The 12,320-nt window shown below is 32.2% G+C and overlaps 2 protein-coding genes across 2 annotated transcripts; both read left to right on the forward strand.

Moving 5' to 3' along the window:
• Positions 1–517: 517 nt before the first annotated feature.
• On the forward strand, positions 518–6,383 carry LOC118055962 (histone deacetylase 5). The gene is made up of 15 exons (XM_035068012.2): positions 518–673; positions 765–993; positions 1,084–1,285; positions 1,715–1,861; positions 2,013–2,125; positions 2,493–2,704; positions 3,548–3,612; positions 3,887–4,057; positions 4,194–4,277; positions 4,642–4,762; positions 4,851–4,972; positions 5,155–5,348; positions 5,540–5,669; positions 5,787–5,851; positions 5,936–6,383. The coding sequence occupies exons 2-15, from the start codon at positions 821–823 to the stop codon at positions 6,102–6,104; spliced, it is 1,968 nt and encodes a 655-aa protein (XP_034923903.1). The 5' UTR covers positions 518–673; positions 765–820; the 3' UTR covers positions 6,105–6,383.
• Positions 6,384–8,895: 2,512 nt separating this feature from the next.
• Positions 8,896–9,324, forward strand: LOC118056034 (uncharacterized). Its single transcript, XM_035068128.1, has one exon. It carries the CDS (start codon positions 8,896–8,898, stop codon positions 9,322–9,324), a length of 429 nt encoding a protein of 142 aa, XP_034924019.1.
• The last annotated feature ends 2,996 nt before the right edge of the window (positions 9,325–12,320 follow it).

Here is a 12,320-nt window from a genome sequence, read left to right on the forward strand (position 1 = left end):
AAAAATATTTTAAAAAATAACTGTACAACTATGCTCCGAAATATCTAATATATAACTTGTGTTTTCATTGAAGTTTTTAATAAAATTTGAATTTTTATTTAAAATTAACTTTTTATATTATTTAAAATTAAATTTTTTATTGAAATTGAATTTAATTATAATGTTTGTTTTGAATTTAATTAATAAATAAACTGAATTTATATATTTATATGAAATATTTTTTTTATATTTTTTATATTACTGTTATTATTTTTATCTTATTTCTTTAAAAATTTTCTAAAAAATGATGTTTTAGAAGAATTAGTTTTATCATTAATATATTTTTCTTTTTAAAATTATAAATTAGAGATATTAACCTTTATTTATTTTTAGAGTACTTTTAAAGATTAAATTTTATTTAAAAATTAATTATTAACGATCAAAATTCTCATCTTGACTTGCCCATCGAGCAAAGCCCATAAAAGTAAATGAAATTATTATTTATTTTACACAGCAAAATAAATAATCATGCAACAAAAAAAATTTGGTTGATGTCATAAAATATAGAATTTAAGTAGAGCAAGCAATTCTCTGTAGTAGCGAAGCAGCCACTGCCCTTCACGTCTCCCTCACAGGTCAGCCACAGAGTTCCCATCGTTCTCTCGATCTCTCCCTTCCACCAACCAACGCAAAGGTATAATCTTTTTAAGTTTTGCTGTTTGAATTCCAAGTAGCTGATAACTATGAACACATAAATGATTAATTCACTCAAACCCTCTTCTCAGGTGGGTGTTTGAAGCGATCGAGAGAGAGAGAGTAAGAAAGAGTAAGATCAGCAAGTATGGGTGAGGCGGAGGAATCCGGTGAAATGAATATCAGTGAAAGGCGCGTGGGAATAATTTATGATGAGAAGATGTGTAAGCATCATACTCCTGATGGTGATTATCATCCAGAGAATCCCAATCGCATTAGGGTTATTTGGAACAAGCTCTTAGCCAATAACATTCCTCAAAGGTACTCCCTTTATAACTTTTTTTTTTTAAAATAGTATTGATGGTTTATGACTGGACTTATTATTATTGTTATTACCTTTGAATCTTTCAGGTGTGTGGTTTTGAGTGGGAAAGAAGCAGAAGATAAATATTTAATGGCTGTTCACTCTGAAAATCATGTTAATTTGATTAGAAATATAAGCTCCAAACAGTTTGATTCACGAAGAAATAGGATTGCTTCAAAACTGAATTCAATTTACTTTAATGAGGGATCATCTGAAGCTGCTTACCATGCGGCCGGCTCCGTTTTAGAGGTATGTTTTTTTCTTTGTTATTAATATTTTGACGTATTTTAGGATGCTTGTCCTTTGTTTATTGTGTTCTATCTTATTTTTCAATACTGTAAAGATTTATTGAAGATTTCACACAAAGATGATGTGTTTGGTAAGAGAAGTATCTATGAAATTAAGTGTCCAACTTTAAGGTGGTTGTATTTTTCTGTATGATTTCTTAAGCTCTTGTAAAGACAATACTTGTAAGTTCAGGATATCAAGTGTTCCAAATGGATTCATTATTAGGCTGACTATTATGTCCTGTTTTGCTTTACATTTGGCTTGCAACTTGCAATTTCTATACTGGATATGAAGCTAATTTTAGTTCATTGAGTCGTGAATTATGACTAGTTTAGTAACAATATATTATCAGTCAGATTTATTTCTAATCATGAATGTGTTTTCAACTAGCTTGCTGAGAGAATTGCAAAAGGGGATTTGAATTCTGGTGCTGCGATTGTTAGGCCTCCTGGACATCATGCTGAATATGATGAGGCGATGGGTTTTTGCCTATTCAATAATGTGGCTGTGGCAGCGAGTTTTCTATTAGATGAGAGAGTGAGCACTATGTTTTTGTATTTACATATGTTCAAATTTTATTTTATCCTTGAATCTAGTTTACTAATATACCTTTTTGTTTCTAAACTCTTACTAAGATGCTGCCTTTTTCAACATTTCATCTTATACCTGTTACCTTTGAATATGACAGCCTGAATTGGGTGTTAAAAAGATTTTGATTGTTGACTGGGATGTTCATCATGGAAATGGCACTCAAAAGACGTTTTGGAATGATTCTCGGGTCTTATTTTTCTCTGTTCATAGGTACTGTATACATTTAAGTTCTTAATTTTCTCTTCCATCATCCTTTTATCACAAGCCCCAACTTGGCAATATAACCTTAGTAATATGTTGTCTATATCTTTATCTCTTGACTCTGATATGTTTTCATTGAAGCATTTACATTTTTTGAGAGGTAAATTTTCTATGCTTGTCACAGATTGTTAGTGATATATCCAACTTCAGATTTTTAGGAAGTGATTTATCAAGCTTTATCTTGTCATAATTTTATCTTTGTTCTTTTTGTTTGGATGTTTTAAGTTGACACTCAATTTGTAATTTATGTGTGCTATGGATAATAATTTTACTTGTATCTAATCATGATGATTATGTGGATTGTGAATTTATGTAGGCATGAGTTTGGGAGTTTTTACCCAGGGAATGATGATGGCTTTTATACTATGATTGGAGAAGGACCAGGTACGGGATATAATATAAATGTCCCTTGGGAGCATGGAAGATGTGGGGATGCAGATTATCTTGCTGTTTGGGATCACATCTTGATCCCTGTTGCTAAGAAATTTGATCCTGACATGATTATAGTATCTGCAGGATTTGATGCAGGTCTGATTTCTGCAATTACTTTTTTTTTTTTTTATTATGATTGTGTTTTAGGTATTTCACTAGAGATTTAGCTTAGTGTACACGTCAAAGCTCTGTTAAGTGTAATAGCCTTGACTACCAGATGCTCACACATTGTATATAATGCATGAATACGCACATTCTTCTTCTTCATATGCTTTAAACATGACCTTGAACACAGCAGCCTTACAAGCAGACTTCATATGCCTTAAACATGACCTTGAACACAGCGGCCTTACAAGCAGATCATCACAAGTAACAGTGATAAATATTTATGATAGAAACTAATTGAATTCAACAAAGCCTTTTTAACAGCAAGAATGAAAGTGTTGATTTTATGAACCCTTTGTACCAATCAAATCTATTTTTTATTCAGTTGATTATTCCTTACAAGCAGATCATCACAAGTAACAGTGATAAATATTTATGATAGAAACTAATTGAATTCAACAAAGTCTTTTTAACAGCAAGAATGAAAGTGTTGATTTTATGAACCCTTTGTACCAATTGAATCTATTTTTTATTCAGTTGATTGTTTATGCCGTTATAGTTATGCCTAGTAATACATGTTTAGGAAACTAAGCAACTTTTCAGAATACATTGGATGCTTAATGCCACATTGTAATTCATTATATTAGTTAAAATGTTCTTTTGGTTGCATTTACTTCTACATTAAATATCTAGGCATTCCTTTGTAATTTATGTATAAGATAGAAATCACATTCCCTGTTGTATGTTGATTTGGTGTGTGCTTATAATAATTTTATGATATAACTGGTTTTTTGTTTTTTATTTTATCAAGTGTTGTTTTACATCTTTCAACAGCTGTTGGTGATCCTCTTGGTGGATGTTGTGTCACTCCATATGGATACTCAGTAATGTTGAAAAAGGTTGCTGCTGCAGTTAACTTTTTATTTCTTTCTTTTTAAATTTGTATGGTATTTTCATAGTGATGTTTCCTCAACTGAGGGGTAAAGACTTCTGGACTTGTACAGTAGCACATTTGATAGGGATGTTGCTTGCATGAGAAACTTAATTTTATTTTTGAATTCTCTAGGTTTTATTTGAACTGCCTTTATGGGTGGTGATTGGTTTTTTTATAGGGATCTTGGATGAGAACATAATGTTTTTCTTTATTTATTTATTTTTAACTTTTCTTTTCAGTTGATGGATTTTGCACAAGGTAAGATTATGTTGGCATTAGAAGGAGGATACAACCTTGATTCTATAGCAAATTCATTTCTTGCATGCGTGAAAGTTCTTCTTGAAGACAAACCTGTCAGTGGGTCTGTAGAGGCATACCCATTTGAGTCGACATGGCGTGTGATACAAGCGGTAAAATAGCATATTAATTATCTTTTTCCTCCACCAGTATCAATTTTGCTTATTTCTGTAATTGTTTTTTTCAATCTCAAGCGACGTGTGTCAGCTATTTTCTATTGGACTAAAACATGTATTATTTATTCCCCAGGTTCGCAAGAATTTAAGTTCCTACTGGCCTGCACTTGCAGATGAATTACCATTAAAGTTGACTATTCAAAATGCCCCTCATCCGGTAAGGCTTTTCTTATAAGGAACATCCCTTCTCTTGCAAGTCTTTCACGTCATAGTCTCACCAAATTTAAAAGCAGACAATTTTTTTATGGGTGAATAAAAACTTGCATTTGTTGGGGAAAAAAGTAGATAGTGCAAGGCATTGAAGGACATGATTGTAGAATTACTATTAGACATAATACCTGAATGCTGGTGATCTAAATGTTGTTCTCGAAGGAAAAGAGTTTTCAACTTAATTTTTTGTATTTTTCATGTAATTTAGATATGTTTTGCTTACTGCTTTCATTTTAATGTTTTTGCCTAAAATGCAGTTCTTTCTACTCTTCAGTTGTGTTCCATGCTAAGATAAACATTTTTCATTCCAGCATATTCTTATCTCAAACTCTGACTCTGAAGGTGAGGATGAAAAGGCTCCAAATATTGATTCAGAAATTGTTCAGGAGGTCATGGAACCCTTTTCGAAGCTGAAAGTTGAAGATAACCAAGGTAACGAGATAATTTGAAGCCAGAAGACGTCAAAGTTGAATTATTCTGTAATTTCGTTTCATTTTACATATTGTCAACTAAATGCCAGATCAAGGGGCTACATCTTCTACCTCTTGGAGATCTGAGCTTTCAAAGATTGACATTTGGTATGCATCTTTTGGATCAAATATGTGGAAGCCTAGATTCCTATGCTATATTGAAGGCGGTCAGGTACTATACTTGGTATCATAGTGATGTTACCACGCTGAATGAACACGGTTTTAACAGATTCAAAGCATTTCTTAGGTTTTGGTCCTATGCATTTTAAAGTTTGTGCAATTAATATCTTGAAAATTTGAAAGAGTCCACCTGCTTTAGCATATATCAATTCCATTTTTGTAAATGACTTTCAGGTAGATGGTATGAAGAAGCCATGTACTGGTTCAATGGACAAAAACCTGCCAAAAGAGATTTTGTGGAAAATTTTCCCGCACAGACTATACTTTGGTCGTGATTCTACACGTACATGGGGCCCTGGGGGAGTTGCTTTTCTTCATCCTGATAGTAGTGTTGGTGAAAAAACTTACATGTGCCTGTATAAAATAACGTATGTTCCTGTTTCTTTTTTTTTTTTCCCTTCAAATTTCTAATGTATGATTTGAAGTGAATCTTGGTCTTTGTTGGATTTTCAGTATAATAAATAGAAAATTCATGAAAATGATTTAGGGTTTCTTTTTATTATCCACTTTATTTGTCTTCTCACTTGCTTGCTTTCCTTTTTTTTCCTTCTCTGCACAGATTAGAGCAGTTCAATGATGTTTTGCTTCAAGAAAATGTATCGAGTTATCAGATGAATTCACCTGTATTTGATTTGGCTGCACTACAGTCTATCAAGAACAAGGGGTCCATCTTTTTGGAGGTTTTCAAGGTATGTCATATTTGTTGTGCCTGGCTTGTATCAGGCTGCAACAGACAACAGTAAAATACTATTTTACATAGTGGGTTTTGTGTTGCTCGTAAAATTCACACTTTGTTTCTCATGCAGAGCGGCTGGTACCGTAATGTTGTTTACTTGGGAAATGAGTGTGATATTCCTATACTGACTATGACGTACACCCTGAGACTTTCTCCTTGCTGTTCGATTTTATTTTTCTGAATTTTTCTCTAAGCATTTTGCACTTTTTGATTATTCAGGTGTTCGATTTCTGATGCTGAAAGCTTTAAACTTGGAGAGTTTCCCTTGCGCCGTCCTTCTAAGGAGTATGCCAATACCTTGGTGAAGGGCCTGGTTGAAGGTGGACAACTCTCAGAAGAGGAAGCCATTGCTTACATAGAAGAAGCTTCTTCGAAACCACTGTGTTAGCAACCTCAGTCTTATTTAATATCTTCATGTAAGTGTTTGAAATCAGCAGGCTTGATGAAACAGTCATTCGTGCTCTTCTGACAGAGGAAGTTTGAGAGTGTATATACTGTATGTGCTATGAATACTCCTGATTCTGGCCAAACCTTTCAATATTGGCAACTGGCATTGCTGTGGGTCTGAAGATCCCTTTGATCTATGATGTGTTGCTGTTCATCATTCCTCCTATGATGACTGATGTAGAAGACATTTTTACTAGCGATGCAGCTGATTTTCTTTTTATTTGGAATATTCTTGATTATTAAGAGTATGAGTGCACATGCATGGTCAACTATATTTCTTCACTCGTCCTTTGTAGAACATCTATTCCGAGGTATTTCACTCATTATTTTCTCATTCAACAACTTGGGTAAGACTTTTTAAGTTTAAACACATCTCCAGTGCCAGTATTCACACACCGCTGGCGGTGTGCATAGTTCCAAGGTCCTCCGACTTGTATTGCCTTTCACCATCGAAGTAATGGCTGTGGAGTCTGTAATAGGACGAAGTCCATGCGATTCTTTTCTGGGTCTGGCCGGGCTACCGAGCATGCATCCTTGTACCCATGAAAGCACAACTTCAAGGAGCTTAGGCAATCTAACAATGGAAAATAACTGTCCAGATTACTTGTGTTTATCGTGTCAAGAAACCAGGAGCCTTTGAACAAAGAAACAAGCAGAGCATTCGGCAACTTTCCAACGCCAAGCACACAATTTTTGAGCAGCGATTCATAGAGTTTCATCGATTCATCGATGAAACATGCTCGAACCATCACTCACCAGCCCCTTCATAACTCCTAAAATGGATATACTGCAGAGCTAACCGCAGAATGCTCAGTGGTAGTGTTTCATGTTCTCCATATGTGTTCGTGTGGTTTATGAATAGAAACATGCTCGAACCATCACTCACCAGTCTGGTCACTGTTTATTGTTTTTTCTTTTACCTGGATAAAGCTACTTATATAATCTATTTTGCAGCTGCATTTAATTTACCTAATGTCCCTCAAATTTGACAAATCATGCATGCAAATGATCCTTTGTAATTTTTCTACAACCTCATATGACCTGTTTAGGCTGAATAACAATCCATTTAGTCTAAAAAGACCAACTCAATCAGCTTTTTGCTACAGATTTGACTTTAAAGTATTTAAATATTTAAAGTTTTCCTAAATGGAAATTTCATCTTTAGAATTGAATGCTCAATATATGGGTTCCGGGGAGAAACTTGCTTTTGGTTTTATGGGCCAAAAAACCCATTTTTGAACTAATAATTGACATGCAAACACATGAAACACAACATACACATCTCAATAAACCGACTTGATCCATTAATGTTGCCAAAATTCAGTAAAAAAAAAAAACAAAAAAACTTGAACCATAGACACCAAATCTTTCTGAGCTTTTATTTTCAGTCGATTTGATAATGAATAACTACAGCTATTAAAACTCTTTTGATCAAATGAAATATTTAAATACCAAAAATATAAAATAAAATAAAATAAAATGAATTTGTAGATTAAAACAAACATTTCCAAGACTTTTAGATGAGATTTAGTATTTTCCATGTTTTATAGTTTAGCCTTTTTCTTTTGATATAATACTGATATATAATAATTTAACAATAATTCTATCTAATTAGGAGATTAAAGAATATAATTGAAAAAAAAATTAAAGATGAAAAAAAAGACAGTCACTGTTCATATTTATATATTGCAAGCATTATCAAATATCCAGTTGATATACGTTTTGATTTTTTTGTTTCTTTTCGCCGGAAGTCGAGGGATAATATATTTTATGGTTTCACGGTCGGAAAGATCATGCCCAGGTGCATGCACTTTGCTTGGCCACGCGGTCTGCCCTTTCGTCTTGAAAAATGTGGAAACCGCTACTACCACCTCAAATCACTCCACATTTGGTGTCATTTTAAGAAAATTTTTAATGTTATTATATTGGTAAATGCGCAATACAAATAAAAGTCAAATAAAAATCTATGTCTATATATTTTTAATAGAAATCAGTATATTTTTTAACATAAAAATGTCACACAATTAAAAAAAAAAACATCTAGACCATTTGATTGTGTTCTTAATATGAATTCAATCATCAATTCATTGCCATTTTTCATTTTATTCGTTTTATATGTGCATTTGATGATATATTATAAAATATATTTTTTAAATGTGTTCGGGTTGAAAAAAATACCATTTGGTGCTTATTTAAATTTTTTTTATAGCATTGCCATTTTTCATATTAAAGTTTTTGAAGAACATAAAAAAATCATCAATTTAACTTCTTACAAGTCAAATATAATGTAAAATACATTGCTAATTACAATACAACCATATTATTATAAAAGAAAACCTAAGTAGATGTTCGAAGAAAGTGCCATCAGTTTCAAAGGAATGTAGAAAATCCTGATGTAGTTTTCTTTTCTTCGAAGTTTTGTCCTTCCTAGCTGATGACTTTTTTATTGCTTCAAAATAGACATTCCTTCCTTCTCAACGTTCATGCATCTTGAACAGTTGTGTCCTGCCTAGCTTATGAATTTTTTATTGAGCACTAATTCGTCTCAGAATTTCAAACTCCCCTTGACACGGTTTTAAATAGGAGTAGAAATAATTAATTAAGGTATAAACAAAGCCACCACGAATTCCCCTTGCTGTATATAGATACCCCATTATTCCTTAATTTGCATCTTGTAAAACTCAGCCGTGAGAAAAGAAAAACTTTGCTTGAGCACCTCTCTGTTTTCACTCATGGAAGCAACAAAATTCTCATCCTCCAAGCTTGCCTTGAGGCCAATTTCTTCAGTGAAACCATGCCCTAGAAGAAACACCATTGTCGCCCTGGATAGAAGAAATAAGGGACGAGACTACTGGGGTAAGCTTGTAGATGAAAGCATGATCGTACTGCGATTACGAATTAAGGAGACGAAGATGTCGGAGGCAAGCAACAATCCACCGTCTCATTGGATGGAGTGGGAGAAACAATATTTCATGCATTGCAACTACAACAACGATGTTTGTGAAGCAGTGCAGCTGTTGCAGAACTATTTGATGAATGTTAGACCAAGTCTGGCACTAGGGATGCTGCTGCTTGTTTCGTTGAGTGTGGCCATCTCTGCTGGGGTGGTTTTGTTGCAGGCTATACAGATGGCTATGGGAGTTCTATCTGCCTTACACTAGATGATATATATATATATATATATATATATATATATATATATATATATATATATCTCAAGAATTCACGAGTATTAATGACTTTGATGATCTTTTGCGAGCTTTGTGATCAGCTTGTGCTGTTTGTTTTACTTTGAGCTGATCATGAAATCCTTCTTTTCATGTATTCGGATTATTATCATTTTACCAATGACCAATTGCTTCAATTCATAAATCTTCTTTTCTTTCTTTTCCTCGTTTTTGATTCTTTGAGTTTCTTTGAATTAATTATATTACTCCTTCCTTCGTCTATGAAGATTGTGTGGAACGTCGACTAGCTTGCTGTCAGAAACGAGCAAAAATCTTAATCCAATTATTAAATCAAATCGAGTTAAAATTTTACAAACCCGGTTATATATAGAGATTAACTCAACATAAAACAATAATCATGATGTTTTTTTTACTGAATCCCATAAAATCCAAGCATTAGAATATCCCCAGAGTATTAAATTGATGATGGAGTCTCAAACATTTGCCCTCCTTTTCCTTTTAAGATCAAGAGTACCCCCCAAATTCCGTCGATAAATATTACTGATGAATTCTATTCCGCCAGTAAAACCTAAAATGTTGCTAATGGATTAGGTAATGGAATTGGCAACATAATTGTCATTGCTAACTCCTTCGTTAAATCAGTCAAAAAGTCTAAAACTTATTAATCATTTTATAACTTTTCGATGAAAATAATGTTTCTTTTTCTTACAGAATCATTGAAGAGTTTTCTTTTGTTTTTTTTCTGCTCATCAGTGATTCCATAGGTGTTTTTGTTTTCTTATAAATATGTTTAGTATTGAGGTTTGTTATTGTGGTTGTGATTTTAAAAAAGTTATTTTTATAAAAAGTACTTTTAGTTGAGTCTGATTTGAAAAAATATATATTTGGTTAAAACTATGGTTGAAATTGAGGTTGAACAAAAAATAGTTTAATATGTTTGGTTAAAAAATTGTTTTTCAAATTGATGTTATAAAATAATTAATTAATATATATATATATATATTAATGATTTTTAATTTAAATATTGTAGATTTAACTATTGTTATTACATTATGAAATAAATAATATTGATATCAAATATTTTTTTATTATTCCATTAAACTATATGCAATGTCATCACATACGAAATCTATCCAACAAGGACTATATTTTTCATGGTTTTTTAAGCGCGCAACAACAAAAACTGAATTTTTTGTTACGCCATCAAGCAATATCCTTCTAATTTTTTGAATAAAATACAATTAAAATAAAAATAAAAACTGATTTTTTTTTATATGGATCGGACCGGCAAGAACATAATTGGAATTGCGATCAAATTCCACAAATGCTACGTTATCATCATGCGATATTCTTCTAATTTATGTAGTGTTATTAAATAATATTAAATACTTGTTTTTTGAGTAAAACTCAATTTTTTTTAAAAAAAATTTAAAATTTCATTTCGTACAAAATTCATTCGACAAGAATTATATTTTCCATGATTTTTTGAGCATGCAATAAAATTAGATAAAATATTATCAGGAATAAAATTGAGATTACAATACGAGTAATTTAATTCACCATAAACTAATTTTTTATAAAAGCAAAAAAAAATTAAATGTTCATGTGAACATGAACAGTACAAGTGAAATCAATTAACTGCACTGGTTTTTCAAAAAAAAAAAAAAAACTAAACTTTTCACCTGAATAGTGCGAGTGAATTAATTCACTCGCACTAGTTTTTCAAAATAATAATAAAAAAAAAAACTGTTCACATGAATAGTGTGACAGTGGAGCATGGCTTCATTGTTCACTTGAAAAGTGAAGCCATGAAGCCATGCTCCACTGTTATGGTTCCTCCCTCACGAAAAGTAGCAAAATGCTGCTTTTACAAAACCTGCGGCACCATCTTTGTTTTTAGTGGGTCCTACCAACATAAAATATTTTTTTCTTTTAACCAAACGGTATTATTTATGGCTGCAGGTGAACCTCACCCACAACTACGTTACCAAACGGCCCACTTAGTTATTCAGTTGTTAAAAAAAAAAAACCAAAATCACAAAACAACCTAAAACTATTAATTTTTTTGAACATCAAAATTTTATTAATTTCAATATTCATAAAAATATTAATTTTACAATAATACATATATTACACGAACGAAAAGTGGAGGTGGAGGGGGGAAATCCTAAGCCGAAAGGACCATAATGAAGAGGATAATATGAAGACATATATTCCATCATTTTCTCCCAATTCAGCATACTTTTTTTTATTTTATTTTAGTCTAAATTGACTTCATTTCTTCTTCTAATTTGGTTACTCGTTCCTCGACACTATCTAGGACCCTCAACTCAAAATCCAATGATGATGGGACTTGAGCCGAACTGTTGTGCATCTAAAATTAAGGCAGTACAACTCGATCGTATTTTTCTGATCAATATCATAAGCATTCCATAAACCTGATTCATATTGGGTCCATTAATTGCTCTAACGTCCAACCATAATTGAGGTTTGTGAGGAGGATAAGTGGAAACATTTTATTCATGTTTGTCAAATGAGACATTATATGTTTTTTACAAAACAAAACAAAACGTCAATTATAATTAAAAAAAAAATACAAGAATTAAAAAAATACAACAAACATGTTTCCTCATATAATTCTATCGGAGTAGGCTCATGTCAAAGCTGTTATTCCTGCAAAATAAATAAGTAGTAAAAAATTCTAACAAATAAACATCGTATTGAAAAACTAAGACAAAATAATTTAAAAACTTACTAGACGTATTTCATGGTTGACAAATGGGGTGATCCACCGGTATGCTTGCTCACCGAATCAAGTGTTTCTTTGTTTTGGTTCAGTGACCCGAATCTTGATCACCTTCTAAGATCTTCTAATTCCATAAACTCTTGAAACTTCTATTTATTTTTTTGTGACATGAATCGGTATATACTTCTTCATTACATTGACGTTATCAGAGTCAACTTGATTT

The sequence above is a fragment of the Populus alba genome, chromosome 4 (assembly GCF_005239225.2).
Source record: "Populus alba chromosome 4, ASM523922v2, whole genome shotgun sequence".
NCBI classification, from domain to species: Eukaryota; Viridiplantae; Streptophyta; class Magnoliopsida; order Malpighiales; family Salicaceae; genus Populus; species Populus alba.